The sequence below is a fragment of the Chiloscyllium plagiosum genome, chromosome 15, assembly GCF_004010195.1.
Source record: "Chiloscyllium plagiosum isolate BGI_BamShark_2017 chromosome 15, ASM401019v2, whole genome shotgun sequence".
NCBI lineage: Eukaryota > Metazoa > Chordata > Chondrichthyes > Orectolobiformes > Hemiscylliidae > Chiloscyllium > Chiloscyllium plagiosum.
The window spans coordinates 5,173,012-5,198,593 of record NC_057724.1 but is presented as its reverse complement, the minus strand read 5'-3'; the positions used below and the strand labels follow the sequence as shown (position 1 = coordinate 5,198,593).

General features: G+C 43.6%; 1 protein-coding gene across 1 annotated transcript in view; it reads left to right on the top strand.

Annotated features, from left to right (window-relative positions):
• Positions 1–25,582, top strand: part of stk26 (serine/threonine protein kinase 26) — a 146,536-nt gene that overhangs the window by 73,828 nt on the left and 47,126 nt on the right. Inside the window, exon 2 of the mRNA XM_043704337.1 lies at positions 23,304–23,534. Coding sequence (XP_043560272.1) covers positions 23,304–23,534 — 231 coding nt within the window. The remainder of the gene's footprint in view (positions 1–23,303; positions 23,535–25,582) is intronic.

The following is a 25,582-nucleotide window of genomic DNA, read 5'->3' as shown; positions in this document are numbered from 1 at the left end:
CTTCAGGCTCTCTGCCTTTATTCCTGATGAAGGGCTTTTGCCCGAAACGTCGATTTTGCCTGTCCTCGGATGCTGCCTGAATTGCTGTGCTCTTCCAGCACCACTGATCCAGAATCTGGTTTCCAGCATCTGCAGTCATTGTTTTTACCTTGCTATTGAACCAGCCAAGCAATCAGCTCAGTTCAATGGAGAAAGTTTAAAAATCACACAACACCAGGTTATAGTCCACAGGGCGCAACCACCTGATGAAGGAACAGCTCTCCGAAAGCTAGTGCTTCCAAATAAACTTGGACTATAACCTGGTGTTGTGTGATATTTAACTTTGTCTCCCCCAGTCCAACACTGGTTCCTCCCCATCACACTTCAGTGGAATCACGTGTTTGGCAAAAAAAATGCAAACATGAACAGTCATGTTTGATACAACAGTGAGGTGAAATTCAGGAAAAAAAGATCTTTTGAAGCAATAAAATGAATATTTAAATGAGTAATGAAAGAATGACCGTTATTAAGAAAAACAGAAATTGCTGATAAAACTCAGCAGGTCTGGCAGCATCTGTAGGCAGAAAGCAGAATCAACATTTTTGGGTCCAGTGATTTCCCCACAGTATGGAAACAGACCTTTTGGCCCAACAAGTCCACACTGACCCTCTGAAGATTAACCCACCCAGACCGATTCCCCATATTTACCCCTGACTAATGCACCTAACACAATTGGTAATTTAGCATGACCAGTACACTTGACCTGCACATCTTTTTGGGTTGTGGGAGGAAACCGGAGCACTCGGTGGAAACCCACGCAGACATGGGGAGAATGTGCAAACTCCACACAGACCGTTGCCAAAGGTTGGAATTGAACCCGGGCCCCTAGTGCAGTGAGGCAGCAGTGCTAACCACTGAGAAACCATGCCACCCTTAAAATTAGCATGCAGTGACCCTTCTTCAGAACTGCTTTCTCTCCACAGATGCTGCCAAACCTGCTGAGTTATTCCAGCTATTTCTGTTTTTGGTTCTGATTTCTAGCATCTGCAGTTATTTCAGTTTTTTGACCATTATAAAGTGTCAGTTAACAGAGTTAACTAGAATATTTTGTTTTCACATTTTTGGGGAAAGCAGAGGAGCATGGCTTGGTAGGGCAATTGCTTTGCCCAGGACCATAAGTAACTACAGAGAGCTGTGAACACAGCCCAGTCTATCATGCAAGCCAACCTTCGTTCCACTGGCTCTATCTAACTTCTCATGCCTCAGAAAGGCAGCCAACATCATCATCAAACCCACCCACCCGATTATAATCTCTTGCAACTTCTTTCATCGGGCAGATGATACAAAGACTTAGATACACGTACCAACAGATTCAAGAACAGCTTCCTCCCCACTGTTATTGCTCTACTGAATGGACCTCACAAATTATAAATGTAATGTTGATCTCACTGTCTGTTGACCTTCTCTGCAGTTGTAACATTGTATTCTTCGCTCGGTTCTATTACCTTGATACACTTGATATATTGCGATCTTCCTGTACTGCACACAAAACCAAACCTTTCACTCTACCCTGGAACATGTGACAATAAAAAAATCAAATCAAATCAAAAGATCAAGAAAGTAAGTAGATCACAATTTACGTATACCATGTAAGTCCACTCGCTTGCATTTCAGGGGTCTGTTGCTGACCACTGTTGCTTAAGATACCAGACATGGCATTTGGCTTTGCTGGTACTGGCTACTGTAACACTATGGTTACACAGCAGGAAGTCCAATGTTCAAGGGCAGAGCCTGATGATATTTCTGCAAAGGCATAGTAATTGGTTATCTTAGCTGGTGAGAAAATATTATCTTTTTAAGAAGACACAGAACACACAATACCAAGAGGGATGACATTTTGTTCACTTTTGATATGTTATAGGAAGTGTTAGTGAAGAAAATTACTCCTGTAATATTAATCAACTACATACATGTATCTTTGGGAGGGATGTAGGCTGGATGTTGCTTTTATTGTGCAGTGTAAACTCTGATCATACATTGTAAAAGACAGTTGATGTACTGACACAATAACACCAGCAGTTGTCACAAAGTGCATCTTGGCATTTGCAAGAGTGTTGTCTGCCACAAATTGATACTGTGCCATACAAGGAAATATTAGGACAATGACTGAAATCTTTATCCAAGGGATAGGTTTTAAGCAACATCCTTCGTGTGGAGAGAGATGTAGGCATAAAGGTTTAACGAAGGAATTCCAGAGCTAAGGGCCTAGATGTCTGAAGTCATGACCACAAAGGAAATAGGTGATATATATAGAAGACACAGCATGTCAGCGATATTGACGAGTTCTCAGAGGGTTATAGAGCTGGAAGGGGTGACAGAGATGTGGGAGTATTGGAATGAGGTTGTAGAGGCTGGTGAGGCGGAACAAGGATAATGGGAGATTGCAGAGGCTGGATCAGGGTACAGAGGTAGAGAAGACTACAGGGACTGGAAGAAGGTTCGTGGACAGAGAAGATTATAGAGGCTACAGGTTGGCTACGAGGAAGGGGAGGATGTAGGGGCTGGAGGAAGGTACAAAAATAGAGGGGGCAGTAGGACTGGAGGAGTTGACGTTAGAGGAAGACTTGAGGCAGTGGAGGAATTTGAACATGCTGAAAAGAATTTGAAGTGGGATTTTGATGGGCTAACATGCAAGAACGCAAGGAAATGATGCAATGAATTGTGGATAGGATCAGCAGCGTTTTTTTTTGGATAAGCTCAAATGTTTACAGAAATTGGGAAGCCGGTCAGGAGGCTGGAGTGAACATCATCACTTCTGATGTGGGCTGCTTAACTCCCATTCAGAGACTGTTAATTGCGTGCCTGAGTTTCCCATCACTCTCCGTTCCTTCAGATGAACTTTGATCTCACTTGGATGGAGCTCCAGTGTAGATGTCGCAGTCATTCCTTGAAGGAGAATGAAGAACAGCCACTGAGAGTTGCTTTGTTTCATTTGAATTATGGGATTATTGAGTGTCAAGGGTTAAAGATAACCCTATGCTTTAGAAAGCCACTGAGAAAGTTGTGATTTAGTGTGTTACTCCTTATTGTCATACAGCAAGATGGTTGGGAGCTGGGGGGAGGGGGGTTGTGGGTTGAAGAGGAAGAAGATAGATGTGTTTATGCTCATAAGTGGATAAATTAGTGGGCTATTGCAATTATTGAAGATTGTAGTTAGGTTTTATCAGTATTGGATCCATAGAAGTACCAAGCCCAAAATCCCCAGTTTACTTGTGTTCGTGTATAATCGTACGAGAGCGAGGCCAGAGTTTGCACCACCCATTGTTCTCTGAGCTCCACCAAGATTAAATGTAGCACTGCTAAGGGCACTGAGTCATACAGGGCAGGAAGGTCGCATGCAGCTGGGTTCAGGCATTGTCATTATGGCAGGAGCCACTGTGTCGACTAGTGACTCTGGCAGTGCACAACGTGAATATACAGCCATATGGACGTTAGGACAAGGCTCTGTGGAAAGAAAGCTGAGGAAGATTGGACAGTGCAGAAGTGGGTGAGGGTACCGTGAGAAGAGAGGGGGCAGAGAGTCAGGCGAATAGGAGGGGGAAGTGGGTCAGGCAGATACAGTTGCGGTAAGGGGGAAGAGGGTTGGGCAGATGGGGCGAGATGGGGGTAATCCTGCCCCTTCGCAGACAGTCTAGGCCTGATTTCTAACAGCATGCTGCAGAATGGCCTTTTCACATTTCAGGGCCTCTGTTCTCAGTTGGTTGGGGCCTAGCATTCAGGGTCTGCCTGCACAGTCCCATGATTGACCGTGATATTGATCTCCTGCTGCAAAGCATTGTTTGAGAAGTGGGATAGTTGGAAACAAACTTTTCCAGCTCTGGCTGCCGCTGGGCGCTTCAATGCTGTTTCTCAGCCTAGGCAGCCACTTCTTGGTTGAGCTGTGAAATTTTAGTTTTGTTTTGCTGAGGCTGTTCAAGGTTTCAAGTGTTTCCAGCACATTTCGAGATCTCTGACAGTTGGTGAGTTTTTACTTTCAAGTTGAGTGTCAATCGGTCTTTTACGCATCTTTCATTTCCTTGATTCCATCAAGTAGTGGTCGTGCTTTTAATTAGAGTGGTGCTGGGAAAAGCACAGCAGGTCAGGTAGCATCTGAGGAGCAGGAAAATCGACGTTTCGGGCAAAAGCCCTTCATCAGGAATGTCGATTTTCCTGCTCCTCGGATGCTGCCTGACCTGCTGTGCTTTTCCAGCACCATTCAATCTAGACTCTGGTTTCCAGAATCTGCAGCCCCTGTTTTTACCTTTGTGCTTTTAATTGCCTGGGCTCTGAGCTCTGGGATTCCAGTCATAACCTGTCTGCCTCTCCCTCCTATTTCAGGACACACCTTAAAATCCAGCCTTTTGACTTGAAGTTGATCAGTTGTCCGGTTTACCAAACATTTGAAATTAAAACTGACTGATCATTAAGTTTCTGAAAGCCAATGGTGCTAATGAAATATCAGATACTTCGAGCCATTATGCTCCAGGACTTTCCTGAGCCCAACCCAGCTTTTGCAGCATTCTTTTTTCGCAGTTGAATATATCTGGCAATGTGGGATGTGAAATAAAGGCAAACATTCCATTTTCCTTCCATGTTTCCTGCTGACCGTGGATGAGATTGAGTCATAGAGATGGACAGCATGGAAACAGACCCTTCGGTCCAACTTGTCCATGCCAACCAGGCATCTGAACCATTTGCCAGCACTTGGATCCATATCCCTGTAAACCCTTCCTATTCATATACCCGTCCAGATGCCTTTTAGATGTTAAAATTGTACCAGCCTCCACCACTTCCTCTGGCAGCTCATTCCATACACGTACCACTCTCTGCGTGAAAAGGTTGTCCCTTAGGTCTCTTTTATATCCTTCCGCTCTCACCCTAAACCTATGCCCTCTAGTTCTGGATGTTGTCTGTTTACCCTACCCATGCCCCTCATGATTTTAATAACCCCTATAATGTCACCCCTAAGCCTCTGACACTCCAGGGAAAACAGCCCAGCCTATTCAGCCTCTCCCTTTAGCTCAAATCCTCCAACCCTGGCAACATTCTTGTAAATCTTTTCTGAACCCTTTCAAGTTTCACAACATCCTTCCTATAGTAGGGAGACCAGAATTGCACACACTATTCAAAAAGTGGCCTAACCAATGTCCTGTATAGCCGCAACATGACCTCCCAACTCCTATACTCAATGCTCTGACCAATAAAGGAAAGTATGCCAAATGCCACCTTCACTATCCTATCTACCTGTGATGCCACTTTCAAGGAACTAATAAATCTGCACTCCAAGGTCTCTTTGTTCAGCAACTCTCCCCAGGACCTTACCATTAAATGTATAAGTCCTGCCCTGGTTTGCTTTTCCAAAAAACAGCACCTCGTATTTGTCTAAATTAAACTCTATCTACCACTCCTCAGCCCATTGGCCCATCTGATCAAGATCCCATTGTAATCTGAGTTAACCTTCTTCGCTGTCCACTACACCTTCAACTTTGGTGTCATCTGCTATCTTACTAACTATACCTTCTATGTTTACATCCAAATCGTTTATGTAAATGATGAAAAGTAGTGGACCCAGCATCGATCCTTGTGGCACACCACTGGTCACAAGCCTCCAGTCTGAAAAACAACCCTCCACCACCACCCTCTGTTTTCTTTATCTAAATGGCTAGTTCATGCTATCTTCCATATGATCTAACCTCACTGACCAGTCTACCATGAGGAACCTTTTCAAACACCTTACTGAAGTCCATATAGATCACATCCATTGCTCTGCCTTCATCAATCCTCTTTGTGACTTGAAGAAACTCAATCAAGTTTGTAAGACATGACTTCCCATTCACAAAACCATGTTAACTATGACGAATCAGTCCTTGCTTTTCCAAATAAATGTAAATCCTCTCCCTCAGGATTCTCTCCAATAACTTGCCTCCCCATTGATGTTAGGCTCACTGGTCTGTAGTTCCCTGGCTTTTCCTTACCACCTTTCTTAAATAGTGGCACCACGTTAGCCAGCCTCCAGTCTTCCGGCACCTTACCTGTGACTATCGATGGTACAAATATTTCAGCAAGAGGCCCAGCAATACTTCTCTAGCTTCCCCCAGAGTTCGAGGGTACACCTGATCAAGTCCTGTGAATTTTTCCAACTTCATGCATTTTAAGACATCCAGCACCACCACCTCTAATATGGACATTTCTCAAGATGTCACCATTTATTTCCCTACATTCTATATTTTCCATGTCCTACTCCACAGCAAACTCTGATGCAAAATACTTGTTTAGTATTTCCCCCATCTCCTGTGGTTACACACATAAGCTGCCTTGCTGATCTTTCAGGGGCCCTATTCTCTCCCTAGTTACCCCTTTGTCCTTAATGTATTTATAAAACCCATTTGGATTCTCCTTAACCCTATTTGCCAAAGCTATCTCATATCCCCTTTTTGCCCTCCTGATTTCCCTTTTAAGCATACTCCTACCATCTTTATACTCTTCTAGTTCACTCAAGCTCTGCTGTCTATACTTAACATATGCTTCCTTCATTTTATTGACCAAAAACTCAATTTTTCTAGTTACCCAGCCTTTCCTTTCACCCTAACAGGAACATACTGTTTCTGGACTCGTTATCTCATTTCTGAAGGCTTCCCATTTTCCAGCCATCCCTTTACTTGCAAGCATCCACCACCGATCAACTTTTGAAAATTCTTGCCTAATACTATCAAAATTGGCCTTCCTGCAATTTGGAATTTGAGATTTTAGATCTGGTCTAGATTCATTGAGATTTTTGCGGTTCATGGATGAAGGCCCCCAACTCCCCCTGTGCTGTAGCTTCCTGCAGTCTTTATTTAAATAATAGTTCTCTCCTCTTCCCTTCCTGCCCAAGTGAATACCGTCACATTTTCCCATGTCACTATACTCTATCTGCGCACTCACTTAACTTGCCTGTATCCCTCTGTGTGTCATCCTTACAACTTCACATTTATTTTTGCGGTCAAACTTGGTTATAGTACATTCACTGTCATCATCCAGGCATGCTACATGATACTGATTAGAAGACTACTGAATAACATTAAGAGCACGTAGTGTTCGAGACAGTATTTTAGCAAGGATTAGCTAGCTCATAGAAAACAGAGTTAGGATAAAGGTTGGGGGAAATGTTACATTTTCAGGATGATAATCTTTAACGAGTGATGTGTCACAGGGATCAATGTTGGAGCTGCAATTATTTGTGATATATATTAAAGACTTGGATGGCACAGAAATAGTCGGGAAGGTGATGAGGACGACTCGCAGAGGGATGAAGACAGGTTAAGAAAGTGGGCCAGTTCTTGGACAGATGGAATATAGTGTGGGGAAATGTGAGGAGTCTCGCTTTGACAGGAAGAACAGAGGCTGTGCAGGTTATTTGAATGGAAACCAACTGCAGAAAGCTACAGAACAGAGGGATTTGGGGGTCCTTGCTCAGGAATTACAAAAAAAACTAGCGTCCAGGTTCAGAGGGTAATAGGGAAGGCAAATAGAATGGTTAGCCTTTATTTCCGAGAGAATAGGCAAGTGCTGCTAGAACAACACAAGGCAGTTATTTGACCCCAGTTTGTGAATAGTGTTGGTCCCCTTATGTAAAGAATTAAATCTTGGTATTGGAGTCGGTGCAGAGAAGACACATTAGATTGATCTCAATAGTTCAGGCTGTGATAGACAAGTTTTTAATCAGTAAGAGAATCCAGGGTTATTGGGAAAAGGGAGGAAAGTGGATTGTTGAGGATTGTCACTTCAACACACCACCTTGTTTCCTGGCCAACATCTCTGTCTCAGACTGGCTGCAGTGCTCCAGTCAAGCTCAGTGTAAGCTGGAAGAACAATACCTCATTTTTTGCTTGGGAACTCTTCAGCTTCCTGGACTCAATATCAAGTTCAACAGTTTCAGAGCTTGAGGCATCTTGTCCCACATCCTTACCCGTACCTCTACACACCAATACATGGTCTGCCATTACACACTACCCATTGTTAGCCAGTAATACCCCCATTAGCAACTATTCATTCTCTTAGCCAGATCGTTAGCCACTCCTTTCATTATCCAATTGTTCTTCTCTCTCTTTGGGTTCTGTCTCCCCCTGTCGTTCACTCCTTACGCCCTCTCCCCACCCAATCTTCTGCATAAAAACTGCCTTTTTCCTAGCTACCATCACTTCTGAGGAAAGGTCACTAAAGCTGAAATGTTAAGTCTGATTTCTCTCTACCATTGCTGAGCATTTCCAGCAATTTCTGTTTTTATTTCTGATTTCCAGCATCTGCAGTTCTTCCTTTTTGTACTGAGGATTATTAAACGAATTCAATGATGGATTGAACTAAATGGGCAAAATTGCTTATTTTCGCTCTTGCATCTCACTGTTATGGACAACAAATACCCTCTCCCCTTCCTCTCTCCTGCCTATTGCATCAATTTTCTGAATGTTTTGCCCAAACATTGTCTTTCAGTCTCTCTCCTGAACAAAATGCCCTGCGTATAATGTCAGCTTGCAGCGCATCTTCTGAGGACAGCGTGTCACTTTGTGAGGACGGTCTGTTTGGCTCAGTGGCTGCGATATTTGTTTTGCGGGCCGATACTGGAAAAATAGTATTTCTGTCAGACAGAGTTGGTCATGAGAAGTGCATCTAAACTCTCCACAAAGGGCTCACTGTGCTTCACTGAGCATCCAAGCTGCTTTGCCCATGGATTGCTTTGAATTACAGCCCAGAGGCTGGTGTAGCAAGCATAGTGTGTGTTTTGTTGCCCGGGCTGGTGGATTTTGGCTTTCATGTTTACAGGAAAAAGCCCAACCACTCCCCCACCAGCATTTCTGAATACCCCACAGAGGAGTCTGTGGTCTGGTATGACTGCTATGCAGCTTCCTACTGGATATCTGGGCTGCGGGCATGGACAGTACCACTATTCAGTGTGCTGTATTGGGTGGGACCCTCTGACTACTGAAGGCAGCTTGTTCCATGCCAGCTGTTGAAGCCAGTTTCTCGTAACTCAAATCCTCTAATCGTGAGGACTGTGGCTCGAGGTTAGTTGTGTAGAATGTGCACCCTGTTGTGGATGGTTTGAGACTTTCCCTGGTGGTGAGGGGGAGGTTTGTTTTCGCCGCTGTGTTTGTTAGTTTCCCCACCTGCTCTTGCTTCTATGTGCTGTCCTTCAGTATGTTTCTAGCAGTGTGACAGTATCATTCTGTACAGGCATCTAACTGAGTGTTTAGTTTTGATAAGCACATATTGGGAACTCTGAGGGTTCAAAATCTCAATCAAGTTGCTGACAATCACAAGTTTGGCCTTGTTTAGCATCTGCCAAACCCTGTCTGGGATCACCCTGCCTACTTCTTTATCTTGCATTCAAAGACACTTCTCCCTGTTTCAACAGGCTGCTTTCACATCCATTCTTACTTTCTCTTTCTCTCTCTCCAATCCACTTTTCTCTTTCCATCTTATCTCATTCTCTGTCCATCCTTCTGCCTCCCTACTCCCCCTTCCCCCTCCCCCCTTCCCCCGCCTGCCTTCCTCCACCCTCTCCCTCTGTCTTTTTCCCATTCTCCTGTTCCCTCTCTCCCTTCCTCTGCCTTTCTAACACTCCCTTGATCCTTCCCTCGCTCGCTCCCTCTCTACCTCACTCGCTCCCTCCATCCTCCTCCACACATCTTCCCCTCGCTCTCTCCTGCTTCCTCCTCCTTTCCCTTTTCTCTGACTCCCACCCTATGTCTGTACTAACCTGAGGTCAGTGATACCTGGTCATCCTAAATACCTACTCACGACTAGTTTTTCCCCTGTCAAATGCTCTCCGATGTTGTGATGTCTGTGGGTTTGTAAAAATATGAGACTTTGATGACTTTGCCATTAATGTGATTGGTGATGCCGTTGGCGATGAGAGAAGCCCGCAGTCGTTCTTAGCCTGACATGGTAACTGAATGGGTGACAGAACCTCATGGACCGTTGTTAAAAGTTTTACCAGCCTTTCTCATACACTGGTAAAGAGCTCCTCATTTGACCGTGTAAATGCTGTCCATTGCCATAGATGTTGGAAAGTACAAATTACCTTGTTAAAAGAAACAAATGACAACTGTAGGGTTCTTGGCATGGTGGTAGGGTTCCTACCTCTTGACCAGGAGACCTCGGTTCTCTAGTCCCACCTGCTTCAGAGGTGTACATTAACATCTCTGAACTGGTTGGTAGAGAAAATATTGACACGGATAACTGGTGAGAGATAGCAAGGCTAGCAATTCTATCTACTTTGCACTTTCGCCCAATTCACTGGCATGGCACTGATGGGCCAAATGATTGCTTTGTGTGTTTTTAAGATTTGTAATTCCCTGCTATGTTGGAGCTGAAGGATTGGCAGATGTTGGAACTCTGCTAATGGACAGTGACAGTTATTGTCAGACGTGCATGCAATCCGATTTCCAAGATGCATTGAGGCATGTGGGACGTGACCATCCCAGAGAAGAAACTCCAGTTTAAACAAAACAATGATACTTGCAAATGAACATACCGGTTGTGCTGGTCCTCCAGTTTGAGTCAGACCAGTATGTCTCATTCTCCAGTTTTATTTGTTTTTAAAACTACTGAATAGTTGAGATGTGTGCCCTGAGATTATTACTGAAACTGCAGCTTACTGACCTGACGTAGGGAGTGAATTTGGTTGTTGGCAGTTTCCTGTTCTTGACCATGGTAATTTTGTTAAGGGGTTTGGACTTCTCGGGAATTATCAGGGATCCTCTAGGCAGCAGTTTCTGCCCCAACTCGACCGGAATGTGGTAGTTTCCTATAACTGCCTGCTGTGAAATGGACGCAGTCTAATAATAATCTATTCATTTTTTAAAAAAAATCATTAATTGCATTAAACTGCGTGTATTGCTCTTTCTAACTGTCCCTTGATTTGAGTACCTCGCTAGGGCCATTTAATAGAGCAGTTAACAGCCAACAACATTGTTATGGGTTTGGAGTCAAAAGGAGGCCAGACTGGGTACGAACCATTAGTGAACTACATGGATTTTTTTACAACAACCAGAAGTGATTATGCTGTCTCCTTTAGGCCAGCTGTCAAAGCGTTAGCCTGGGGTTCATAGATCATAGAGTCCTACATCATGAAGACAGGCCCTTTGGCCAAACTGGTCCATGCCAACCAAAATGTCCGTCCACCTGCTAACCCCGTTTCCCTGAACTTGGCCCATATCTTTCTAAACCTTTCCTCTCCATGTAGTTATCTAAATGCCTTTTAAATGTTGTTAATGCACCTGCCTCAATACTTCTGCTGGGTTCTAGATTACTAAGTTAGTGACATTACCAATATGTCCTTTTGAATGTCTCAATTGAACCATATTCCAAGGTATCTTATTTCAGACCCCTTATAAAACCCTCTGCCCCTTTTACTACCTACTTGAAATCTGCTCCCCTTCATTCTCAATCCTTTCATAATTCCAGAGTTTAGGATCCAGACACACTGGAACCGTGACCACCAATGGAGATGTTATGAAAACTGGGCATGTGTAAGAGTCCAGAATTGAAGGAGTAAGATGTATAAATTCAAGTTGTTGCTGCTTCATTGGAAAATATTTGGAGTTTAGAGCAGATGCAAGTTAAATTATTAAACTCTCAATGGAATCAAAGCTAATAGAGACAAGTTGATGACTGCCTCTAACTCTTTCAACCTCTCTTGCTTTCAGTCCGCTCCCTGTCCACATGTCTAACTTCAGTGATTTGTTAATTTGTGTGAATCATTCTGGCAATCTTTGAATCCAAGCTCTGAAGGAAGGGAATAAATAGCATATGAGGAAAGGTTCAGCTGGTTAGGCCTTTACTCAGTGGAATGAAGGGTAGCCTTATTGAAACTCATACGATTCTTAGAGGACTTGACAAAGTAGATGTGGAAATGTTGTTTTCCTTCATGGGAGACTCTAGAACCAGAGGGTACAATCTCAGAATGCACATTTGAAACAGAAATGAGGAGGAACTTCTTCTCTGAGCGTAGTGATTCTGTGAACATCTTTACCCCAAAAGGCGATTGAGAGTGCGCCATTTGAAGGCTGAGATTCAGACTTTTTAATTAGTAAGGGAATTGAGGATCAGAGGGAAAAGGCAGGAAAGTGGAGTTATGGATTATTAGATCAGTCGTGATCTCATTGGCAATGGAGGCTCAATGGGTTGAAAGGACTTCTGTTGCTCCTTTGTCTTACAGTTGGTTTGTTCAGTGGGTATCTCGATAGTGAAATAGAAAGACAGTGCAGGTTAGGGCTGTATGTCAGTCAAAATCAAGATGTAATCTCCACTGCTGGAGCCTGAATCAATGGCAGAGCCTGAGGCTTTGCCAAATCAAATAGCATTCTGATTATCTCAGACTCTGTCGGCTGAGCAATTATTAATCAGAAGATGAGAGCTGCCAAATCTATTGAATGTGGCTTGTACCTGAGTCCTGAGCTGTAGCTTAGCCTGCTCACTCATTATTGACTAGTCCTGGCTCTTGTATTTCAGTTCAAGACAAACTTGCATTTGCATAGTGCCCTTCATAACAGTAGGATGCCCGAAAGTGCTTTACAGCCAATTGGAGTACTTTTGAAGTGTAATTCCTGTTGTAGTTGTTAAGCCAGACATCATGAAGTTTATTTGCAACACTAATTATTTACAACTTTCAATATCACAGGCTTAAGCATACAGTCTTTGTCCTGTGCTAACAAAATAACTGACTACAAAGACTCATAGTAAGGAGTGACTAAAGGCGAGATGGGTATCTTTGTGTCAGAAAATCATTTTGTAATGTCCTGTAATTGTCTTAAAGGTACAGTTATGTCTGTTCTGGAGTCCATGTCCGAATGCAACAATAATCACCAGGGAATCAGTTTGATGATGTTAGTTGGGGGATAAATATTAGCTAGAATATCTGAGAACTCTCTTGTCCAATTTCAATATGTGGTGGGGCCTCAGTTTAATATCTCATCTGAAGAATTATCTCTGACAATTCATCACTCCGTCCCTACTGCTACTTCTACTCAAGTGTCAGTCTATATCTTTGTTCTCCTGCCTCTGGAGTGCAACTTGAACCCACAACATTATCATGCAAGGTGAGAGTGCTACCTGCTCAGTTGGTACTTCAATCCCAAATGAAGTCATTGATTAAAAAAAGTCTTTGCCTGTTGTGATGGACCAGACCAGGCCTGCTCAAAATATATTAAGCAGGCAGGCTAGACACTAACGTTTTCTTAATGTAAAGGTAAATGTAAGGTGTTGTGTTCCCATTGCAATTCAATTGGTCGACTACTCGATGTTATTTATTCGTTCATAATAGTTAAAATATAATAAAAGAAAAAATAAATTGGCTTAGCTGTAACTAAATTGGAAAGCTTAACAGAATAATAGATTAGTTAGTTACTAAACAGTAACTGTTCCACTATAGTAAAATCCCATAAACAGACCCTTGGCAAAATGCAAATTCAATAAAATTATTGTCTCACATGCAACTCCCACAACCCCAGGAGGAAGAAAAATCACAAGAACTCTGACAGAGTGTAGCAGGGAGAGATGTACTGTAACAACAGGCCCAGCAACAACTACTGAGAAACTAAGAAACTAAAAATTCTGGTTCTGTGAGAGCTTGACCACACCCATTCAGGCTGCTTCTATTGTTCCAACTTTAAAACAAAACACAAGGTCAAGCTGTTTACTTTATTGACTTTCCAAATGGACAACTTGCCATCTCTATCTTAAAACCTCTCCTTGAGGAAAAAAAAGGACAAAATAACCTCTTAAAGCCACGGTATCATCACACCAAATTATCCGAGAGTTGATTGTTAAACCTGCCCTTGCCAAGCCCTTTTAATATCTGTGTACTGCACCCCCACTCTCTGAAGGAGAGATGTACTTCCTCATCATGAACCAAGATTGTTTATTACTTTGTTTGTTTGACTCCCAATCTACAAGCAAGGTAGCCCTGGGGAAGTTCTGGTTGCAATATGTTATAGTTAGAAGGCTAACCTCAGACGAGAATGACCTCCCCGTGTCTGGTAAAAATGGTGTGCAGTTCTTTGATTACTGTGGGTAGTGCATGAGGGGCTGTGTGAAAGTCAAAGCTGCTCAATACTCACTTGGTTTGAGAAGCGAACAATTAAATTGTTAACGGAGGCTAGTTGACATATTGCAGAACTTGGGGATTGGAGAATGGAGTATTGCAAAAGTTGGCCATTTAGCTTTTTGAGTCTACTCCATCATTCGGTATGATCATGGCTGATCCTACCTCTCAGTGCCATATTCCAGCTTTGTCCTCCATACCTCTTGATGCCTTGTAAATATTAAAAAAATGATCTCTTTATTAAATGTAGCTGCTAACAGTTGATCATCTTTTTTGCCACTTCTTCCCACTATCCCCACATCCCTTAATAGAAGTAGAATTTCCACAGTGTGGAAATTGGCCTAATAAGTCCACACTAATCCTCTGAAGAGCATCCCACCCAGACCCCTACCCTATTACCCTGCAATTCCCATGGCTAAGGCACCTAACCTACACATTCCTGAACACTATGAGCAATTTAGCACGGCCAATCCACCTAACCTGCACATCTTTGGACTGTGGGAGGAAACAAAAACACCCAGTGCAAACCCACACAGACGCAGGAGATCCAGAAATCTATTGATTTCTTCTTAACTTATTCAATGATTCAACACCCAAGGTTCTCTGTGGAGTAGAGAATTCCAAATATTCACCAGCCTCTGTTTGAAGGAATTCCTCCTCATCATAGTCTTGAAAGGTTGGTGGCAGCAGCCTATTCTGCGTGGGAAGTTAGGCACATATTGAAATTGCATATCTTGTCTGGGCTACTGTATGGAGGAAATGGGGGATAAAGTTTAGGGTACAGAAGCAACTTGGATTACTTGGAGAGAACTTGTGAGTGTCTATCTTCCACCTCAGAACACTTCAACCCCATGGCATCAATATGGACTTCACCAGTTTCCTCATTCTACCCCCCCCCCAACCTTACCCTGTTCCAACCTTCCAGCTCAGCACCATCCCCATGACCGGTCCTACCTGCCAATCTTCTTTCCCACCTATCCATTCAACCCTCCTCTCCGGCCTATCACCTCCATCCCCACCCCCATCCACCTATTGTACTCTTGCTACCTTCTCCCCAGCGCCACCTCCCCCCTCCCATTTATCTCTCCATCCCGAGGCTCCCTGCCTTCAGTCCTGATGATGGGCTTTTGCCCGAAACGTCAATTTTCCTGCTCCTCGGATGCTTAGTGTCCTGCTGTGCTTTTCCAGCACCACTCTAATCTAGACTCTGATTTCTAGCATCTGCAGTCCTCACATTTTCCTGAGTGAGTGTCAATGTCAAGTGGAATAGCTTGTGTACATGTGCGAGAGAGAGAGGGCAGCAATTTTCCAACGCCCCTGGCACTCAGTCACTTTAGGACATCTAGGAAAGGCCTAGCAGATGGTCAGCAGCCTGCTCTCTGGTAGAGGACTGTTGGGCATTGTGGACAGAAAGGAAATAAAGAAGCTAAGAGATGGAGGAGGCAGAAAAAGCAACAGAAACTAACTTGTGTGAAGCCAAGGCTGCAGAATACAATCCTCCCCATTGAACTGCTAATTCAGATTGCATGCTGCCAAAGACTGAGGACATTGTTGCAATAAGAAAACAAACCTTAAAGTTTATTTTTGGTATTTAGTATATCACAGCAGCTGCCAAGTGGCTAGAATATCGCTTGATGAATCGAGCACAGAGTGTGTAGACTCACTCATTAAAGAACATCCATTGTGTAGTCACAGCAGGTTTATGGACTGGTTCAGACAGCACTTTTTTTTTAAACACTTTGGGCTGTCTTGTTCTGTACCTTTCCCTGTTCTGTGAGAACCACCTGTTCGCCCAGAAATGAGCAAGAATGAAATGAGCCTTTCTCAAGACTGAATATGCTTGTCATTTCCGCCTTAAAATGTGGTTTCCTTGTGACATTCTTCAATGAGGGACTGGAAAGTATTAACCAGTGAAATGACAGTGAAATGGCAAAAGAAAACATTCCAATAATAGCTGTAAATCAGGGGGTGGAAGGGAGGGAGGAACTTGGTGAAATCGCAGTTATGTGGGAAGTGATACGGAGTAAACTGATGGACTTGCAGGCTAGCAAGACCCCAGATCAAGAACCTGTTATGTTGCGGTGGTACATCTGGGTCTGATAACAGGGGCTTGGGGCTGAAGTCAGCCTGACTCACTTGTGCTGGGCAATCTTTAGCCAGGAGCAGCACAGGGAGCTATGATTCGTGTCCCTGGTCCTGCCCCATTGACATCATCGATGTATTGCATCAAGGTAGGTTCCATGCTGGAAAGTGGCAAACATAACTCCTCTATTCAGGAAGGGAGGGCAGCAGAAAAAGGGAATCTGCGGATCAGTTAGCTTGACGTTCGTTGTGGGGCATTCATGGAATGGACACTTAGAGAATCTCTCTGAGGAAGAGTCCACATGGTACTGCAGAAGGGAAATCATGTTTAACCTATTTATTGGAGTTCTTTGAAAGAGTAACATGTGTTGGGGATAAAAGGAAGCCTGTTGACATGATGTATTTGGATTTCCAGAAGGCGTCTGTTTGCAGTGCCACGTTAAGGGTTACTGTGCAAAGTAAGACCTCATGGTGTAGGGTGGAGAATATGAATTTGGGTAGAAGATTGATTTTTTTTTTGGTTGGCAAAAAACAGAATATTCAGACCAGGGCTCGGCCCAGGAAGACGAGACTTTAAAATCTAGACTTTTTTTTTCTTTTGGATAGGATTTTTAAGATCTGGACCTTTTGTCTTTTGGCTCTATTTCTTTTATTTTCTTTTTAAAAAATATTTCTGGTTTTGTATTTTAAACAGCGTTGGAGAATGGTAACTTTGTACATAGAGACATAGACATGTACAACATGGAAACAGGCCCTTCGGTCCAGCTCGTCAAGCTATCCCAACCCAACCTAGTCCCACTTGACAGCACCCAGCCAATATCCCTCTAAACCCTTCCTATTCATATACCCAGCCAAATGCCTTTTAAATGCTCTAATTGTACCAGCCTCCACCACTTCCTCTGGCAGCTCATTCCATACCCTACCACCTTCTGCATGGAAAAGTTGCCCCTTAGGTCTCTTTTATATCCTTCCCCTCTCACCCTAAACCTATCCCCTCTGGTTCTGGACTCGCCCACCCCAGTGAAAAGACCTTGTCTATTTACCCTATCCATGCCCCTCATGATTTTATAAACCCTTGAAAGGTCACCTTCAGCCTCCAACACTCCAGGGAAAACAGCCCCAGCCTATTCAACCTCTTCCTGTAGCTCAAATTCTCCAACCCTAGCAACATCCTTGTAAATCTTTCTAAACCTCTCAATGTTTCACAACATCCTTCCGACAGGAAGGAGACCAGAATTGCATGCTATATTCCAAAAGTGGCCTAACCAATGTCCTATACAGCTGCAACATGACCTCCCAACTCCAAGACTCAATGCTCTGACCAATAAAGGAAAGCGTACCAAACGCTGCCTTCACCATGCTATCTACCTGCGACTCTACTTTCAAGGAGCTATGAACCTGCACTCCAAGGTCTCTTTATTCAGCAACACTCCCTAGGACCTTACCATTAAGTGTATAAGTCCTGCTAAGATTTACTTTCCCAAAATGCAGCACATCTCATTTATCTGAATTAAACTCCATCTGCCACTCTTCAGCCCATTGGCCCATCTGATCAAGATCCTGTTGTAATCTGAGGTAACCTTCTTTGCTGTCCACTGCACCCCCAATTTTGGTGTCGTCTGCAAACTTACTAAATATGCGTGTCATGCTCACTTCCAAATCATTTATATAAATGACAAAAAATTGTATACCAGCACCATACACTTTTCACTGTATTCCCATACTTGACTACACATGCCAATAAAATCTAATTCCTAATCCTAATAAATTGGTCTTTTCCTTATTGGCAGATTTGACACATGGAGTCCCACAATGCGGCCTCAGTTTTCTACTAGTTATATCAATGACTTGAAGAAAGAGTGAAGGCATGGTAACTAATTTTACAGATGACATAAAAGTAGGAAAGTGTGTTGTGAAGATGGTGTAAGGAGATTGCAGACAGATATGGATAAGTTGAGTAGTCAAAAACCTGGCAGGGGGAGTACAGTTTGGAAAAATATGAAATTGTTCATTTAGGCAGGAAGAATGAGAGAATATTATTTAAGTAGAGAGCGACTGTCTAAATCCAGGGTACAGAAGGATCTAGGTGTTCAGTGGTTGGGACATTTGCCATAAGGAACACTGCTCCCCATGCTTGAACCTGTCAAAACCCAGTTGCCCATCAGCTCTGTGTCTGCCGACCTAACGGGAACGGGTAGCCAGTGTCTGTTCTGATCTGTCCTCCCACCTTGTTCCTTTGTTGGCATCAATCTATACATTTCTCCTTGCTTTTGCCCCAGTCCAAGAGGATGTTTAATCAGCTGCTTCCCACGATTTGGAACTCTCTCCATAAGCCTCTCTTAGCTCTCTGCTTCCCTCCGATCCTCTAAGGTCCCACACAAATCGCACCTCGTTTTCCCAAGCTTTTAATCCCAGCTTCAAAAATGGCCTTGTGATCTCTGCTTTTTCTTGAGCCTTTAATGCATCATGGCTTTGGGCATTCTGGATGCCTTTGGGTCCGCCGCTGAAGAATGCTCAATTTGAGAGAGTCGCAGTTTCAGATGGTACACGATCCTCCACTATCACTTCAAGCAGTGCTTCGGCCAACAAGGTTCGAATTGTTCTTCCGATCCCCCCCCTCGCTATTTTTCCTGACTCCCATGTCGTTTCCTCGGAGTTTAGTCGGGTACTTGAGGAAGTTAATTTTTTATTCAAAGAAGACAAACGACATCAGGGTTTATCTGTGTTAGCAACTCAACTTGGGCTATCACCATCCTGCAATCCCACTGGCAATGTCCTTCAGAATGGCTTGATGCTGTTCCCATGTTCCTTCCTCTCCATTCCTAAGGTTGACCATCCCTGTCAAACCACTTCATCAAACAAAGCCTGTCTTTCCCCTCATCCCTCTCCTTTCCCATTCACAACCTGACCCTATTTAGGTCTGGGTGCAGACCCCGATCAGCAGTAATTGCTGATCTTCTGCTAGTTTTCAATGGATGGAGAATTCCTACCACAGGGCTGACACATCGTTCCTGAAATGCAGCTATTTTTGAGGAGGGGATGACAAGAGAGAGGCAGTTGAATGAGGTCTGATTCCACACCATTATTAAACACATGGTTGTGTCCTAATGAGTGTGACACATTGAGCCAATGTAATCGAACCATGCATCATACAGTGTTTGGTAATGCTGTGTGCAGACTTTATCCTGTCTCACATAGCAAAACTGGATTTCAGACAGCACCTTGAAGCTGTTTGTGACCTGGATGGGTTGACCTTTTCCCATCGAGAGCATCAGTATGGAATGGGAGAGGTGCAGTAATGAGACAAGAACGAAACTAATCTGAAAATGATGGAAATATATGGAAACTCATCAACAACTGCAAAGTGGAAAGGCAAGAGTTCTCTGAGGTGTGGACATGTCATTAGAACTGAAAGTCGAACAACAACTTTCTGCACCATACCAGTAACGGAGACTTACGGAAATCGTAGACAACTGATCGGAAAGATGGGAAGAGCTCCCAGTGACCGCCCTTTATCCCCAGGCACTACCCTCTTATGGAAACGAATGCTGGCACTTTGCCTTAAGGAGAGGGTGAGGCAGATTCAAAACTCTGTAGCTTGACAGTTTCAGGATAATGGAAAAGGGCAAACGCCCGTCAGTGCCATCATGTAGAGGCTTGTTACAGGTATGCACTAAGTGCCACACTGTAGTCTCACCCTGGCTGGGAGTGCTGACTCATCCCATTTTGATAGGAGAGGTTGGGGATTACTACAGTGTGCAACTTTTGACTTGTCTTAACCCTGAAATGCAGTCAGCCCCCAAACTATCTCTGGTGCTGCTCATTTTTGTCACAATGTTCCCATACCCTCCACCCAATTTCCCTTCTTTGTATATCCAATTTACTCTTCACTAGTTAATGAGGCAGCACAGTGGCTCAGTAGTTAGCACTGCTGCCTCACAGCACAAGGGTCCCAGGTTCAATTCCAGCCTCGGGCAACCGTCTGTGTGGAGTTTGCACGTTCTCCCCGTGTCAGCGTGGGTTTGCTCCGGTGTCCTCCCACAATCCAAAGATGTGCAGGTCAGGCGAATTGGCCATGCTAAATTGCCCAGATTGTTAGGTGCATTAGTCAGAGGGAAATGAGTCTGGGTGGGTTACTCTTCGGAGGATCGGTGTGGACTGGTTGGGCCGAAGGGCCTGTTTCCACACAGTAGGGAATCTAATCTAATCTTTGCCTCAATCGCTCACCCTGATTTCTGTGGCCTCAGCGTTCTTTGGGAGGGGCTCTGCCTTCTAAATCACTTGCCATAAAATTTTGTACTTATCTACAGGGCAGTGTTCACTTCTGACTAATATTTCTCATTCTTACTATATCATATCTGTGATCTGTGTCACCCCGATGAAAGTAGGTCCTTCGTATTATGCATTTCCTCTTACCAATTGGCAGCATCCCCTCTGCGTCCTGTCTGAAACTACTACATCGCTTTTTTTTTAATTCATTAAGAGGATGTGGGTGATGCCGGCTGGGCCAGCATGTATTCTCTACATCTCAGGGTGGTGATGAGCTGCCTTCTTGAACCAATGCTGTCCATGTGGTGTAGGGAAACGCCCATCATGGTTAGAGGGGGCTTACCAGGACTTTAAGCCAGCAGCATGGGAGAACAGTGAAATATTTCCAAGTCCGGAAGTATGTGGCTTGGAGGGGAACTTTCAGGTGGTGATGCTTTCATGAATCTTGTCATTGCCTTTGTCATTTGAGGTGACAAAAGTCCCGGGTTTGAAAGGAGTCTTAGTGAGTAGCTGCATTGCATCTTGTAACAGTACACATTACTGCTATTGTGTGTTGTTGGTGAAAGAAGTGAATGTCAAAGGAATGTCAGGAGCTAATCAAGCTGGCCGCTGTGTCCTGGATGGTGTTGAGCTTTTTGAGTGTTATTGGAGCTGCACCATCCAGGCAAGTAGGATGCATTCCATCACACTCCGGACTTGTGCCTTGTATATGGTGGACAGGCTTTGGGAGATGGGAAATGAGTATTCCTAGCCTCTGTCCTGCTTTTGCAGCTACTGTATTTATATGGCTGCCCAGTTCGGTTTCTGGTCAGTGGTAACTCCCAAGATGTTAAACAGTGGTGGGTTCATTGATAGAAATGCCATTGACTGTCAAAGTGTGATGATTTGATTCTCTCTCCATCCTATGGTGTGGAGACATTTATGTGCTTGATGTATTTTTAAAAATAAAACTTGATTGGCATTTAATTTCCAGGTCTTCTGAAATTACATAAATTGTAAGACACTGCTCATTGGAGCGGATCTCCTCACGGTTATTGATAAAAAAAAATTAAGGATCCTTCTGTATTCAAGCACAGATTTTGCAGTCACAAGTAATCCCTAAAGTTTCCTCAGATCTATATATGCACCTGCAGAATGTGATTCTCAAAATGCTGGTAAAAGATCTTGCTTCCCAAATGAAAGAAACACAGATATTTCCTTTCAACCGTCACTGACAAGCTGCAGTCCTGGAAGAGGTGTGAGTCAGCAATGTTTCTTCTCCATTTCAGTGACCATGCGTCACTCCACAGGCTCAATAACTGTCGGCCCTGGACGGATAAGCTCAGCAGTGACAGCTCACCTTGTTTCCCTTGCCTAGAAAGACCCTCCAGTTTCCACTCACCTCCAGTGCTTCCTCCTCCACCATACTCCTCAAATCCCTACCAGCTAATCCCTTTATTGGCTTCCTCCAGTTCTTGGACTCTGTATAGTTCTGTTAAGGAAGAAGATTGCTGTGTATGGGAAAAGCTAATGATTGAAAAGTTTGAGCTCTTTGAAGTATGCTTTTTACTTCAGAGGCTGTTGGCTTCCTTCATTCATTTGTAATGAGAAAGTGCTGGCACTGCAAAGATGATACCTGTGGTTTGAACCAGAGTTGATAGGGGTCCATAGTTGAGTAGGTAAAAGTGAGGACTGCAGATGCCGGAGATCAGAGTCAAAATTAGAGTGGTGCTGGAAAAGCACAGCAGGTCAGGCAGCATCCAAGGAGCAGGAAAATCGACGTTTCAGGCAAAAGCCCTTCATCAGGAGTGCCTTGTCCTGTAGTTAGTTCTGTGTATTGATCTTATCTGTGTTATTTCAGCTTGGTCATGTTAAAATAAATATGGTGGCTAGTTAGCAAAGGACTGAGCAGTGTGCTTGGAGCTGTAATCAAGGAAGACCTGGGGATTCAGGGGGAGGTTGGAAGACCTTGTAAAATTCATATCTCAGTGTCACTGCCAAGGCCAGCATTGATTGTCCTTGTGATGGTGGTGACCAGCTACTATCTCGAACTGCTGCAGTATAAGTAGTGTAGATTCACTCACAGCGCTATTAGGGAGGGCGTTCTTTCATTAACACTGATCTAGTGTTAATGAAAGAACGGCAAAATCTTTGCAAGTCACAGTGAAGCCGCCTTTGCCATTGAATAGGATGATCTGATGGCGGCCTTAACTGCTCTTTGGTCAGCTCTGCCCATAATCATTGGCACTCTCTTGTCAATCAAAAAGATTCAATGATCTGGTCTCCAAAGCTGAATGGGTTGAACAATCTCCTTTTGCTCATGATTTTGCGTCTACTTTGGAGGGGCATAAGGGGAAGGTGATGTTTCCCAATGTGTCCCTATGTGGCCTTGGCCTTTTAGCCAGTAAGCTAAAAGGCCAAGGCCACGGTGGCACAGTGGGCGGCACGGTGGCTAGCACTGTTGCCTCACAGCGCCAGAGACCCAGGTTCAATTCCCGCCTCAGGCGACTGGCTGTGTGGAGTTTGCACGTTCTCCCCGTGTCTGCGTGGGTTTCCTCCGGGTGCTCCGGTTTCCTCCCACAATCCAAAAAATGTGCAGGTTAGGCAAATTGGCCATGCTAAATTGCCCGTAGTGTTAGGTGAAGGGGTAAATATAGGGGAATGGGTTTGGGTGGGTTACGCTTCGGCGGGTCGGTGTGGACTTGTTGGGCTGAAGGGCCTGTTACCTCACTGTAAGTATTCTAATTTAATCTAATCTAGAGGCCAGGTCCTTAGCAGATGCAGTGACCGATGAGCGCCCGGTCAGTTTATCTTACAGAGGAGCGAACCTTGATATTGCTAATGTTGGTTTTTTTTTTCCCCTGTTTGTCAGAATCACCGGGCAGATCCTGAGAGACTGTTCACCAAACTAGAGCGGATCGGAAAGGGGTCTTTTGGTGAAGTCTTCAAAGGAATTGATAACCACACACAGCAAGTAGTTGCTATCAAAATCATCGACCTTGAAGAAGCTGAAGATGAAATTGAAGATATCCAACAGGAAATAACCGTCTTAAGCCAATGTGATAGTCCGTATGTAACAAAATATTTTGGATCATATTTAAAGGTAATGAACAATTTGATATGTTTGATTACAATGGGATTGTTAACGTTAAAGTGTTGAAGGAGGCCAAATAGTTCATCATGCTCCCAGACAGGACAGATTTACTGTAGATCCATTTCCCTGTAACTCTTCTTATTCTTTTCTAAATAAAGAAGAACTAAGAGCAGCAGCAGGCAATCCAGTCCCCCGAGGCCTGCTTTGCCATTTAATTACCTTATGGCTGATCTCATCTTGGCCTCAGTTTCACTTACCTGTCTGCTCTCCATAACCCTTCAGCTCACTACTAATTAAAACTCTGTCTGTGTTCTCCTGCTTACATTTATTCAGTGCCCCAGCATCCACCACACTCTGCTGTTAAATTCACAGTCTCACTAGGAGAGATAAGTTGATTCATGATCCTTTGAGAGATGTGATTTCTCCTCATCCCTGTTGTAAATCTGCCAATCCTTATCTTAAAAAAGCTATGATGTCTCATTCTGGATTACCCCACATTAGGAATCACCCTCACTTCGTCTACTTCGTCAGTCCCCTTTAACATGTTATATACCTCAATTAGATCTCCTCTCATTCTTCTAAACTCCACAGAGTGTGGGCTGAAAGAGCAAAGTTCAAGCTGAAAATAACAATCTCGAATTGAATTATAAGAGAAAAAGTAGGCCGTTTGACCCATTGCATCAGATGTGCCATTCAATGGGATCATCGTTATCTGATAATACTCAACTCTATTTTCCTACCTTAACTCTTGATTCCCTTACTGATTAAAAATGTCTTCTCAGCCTTAAATATACTTAAAACCCTAGCCTCAGCAACTCTCTTCAATAATAAATTTGACAGATTCACTACCCTCTGACTGACAAATTCCTGTTCATCTGTCTGAAATTGATACAACCTCCCCGCATCTATCTTCTACCAATCTTCTAAACTCCAGTGAGCACAAGATCAATTTACTTAACCTCTCCTCAAAACAAAATCTGTCCGTACCTGGGATTGTCTTAGTGAACCTTCTGTGGACTGCCACCAGCATCACTATATCTTTCCTTAGATAAGGGAACGAAACCTATTCGCAGTCCTCCAGCTTTGTTCTTACTAGTGCTTTGTACAGTTTTAGCAAGACCTCCCTCTTTTTCTGTACTCAATTCTCTTTCAAGTAAAGGCCAACATTGCCTGAGCCTTCCCTATTACCTACTGAATTTGTAATACTGGCTTTTTGTGATTTATGCACGAGAGCTCCTGAATCCCTCTGTACTGTAACTCCTGAATCCCTCTGTACTGTAACTTTCTGCAGTCTTGCTTCTTTAAATAGTATTCAGCTTCTCCACCCTTCCTGCTAAAGTTACCCTCACATTTTTCAATGTTATATTCCATCTGCCAAGTTTTTGCCCACTTGCCCACCTGTCTGTGTCCCGCAGATACTGCATGTCATCCTCTCTGCTCGCCATCCTACCTATTTTGTGTCATCTGCAAACTTGATGATAATAGGTTCACGTCCATCATCCGAGTCATTCATATGTATTGTAATCAAAGATGACCACAACACTGATCCCAGTGATACTCCACTACTTACAGATTGCAATCCTAAAAATGCGCCCTTTATCCGTACTTATTGTTCGTTAACTAATCCTCTATCCAGGCTAATTTACTATCTCCAACACCATGGGTCCTTGTCTTATTTAGTAGTCCAGTGTGCATATCTTATCGAATGCCTTTTGGGAATCAAAATATATTACATCAATTGGTTCCCCTTTGTCTATCCTCCTTATTAATTTGCCAAACTTGATTTCCTCTTTATGCAGCCGTACAGATTCTGCTTGATTGTATTGTGTTTCTAAATGCTCTGCTATAACATCCTTTATGATAAGTTCTACCATTTTCCCATTGACAGATGTTAAGCTACCTGGCCTTGGTTACCAGTTTATGTCTCCGTACCTCTTGAATAAAGATACTACCCTGGCAATTTTCCAGTCCCCTGGGAATTCTCAGAATCTTGAGGATTCTTGGAAAATTTCTGCCAAGAAATATCTCTGTGGTTAGGAACATGGGAACAACTATAG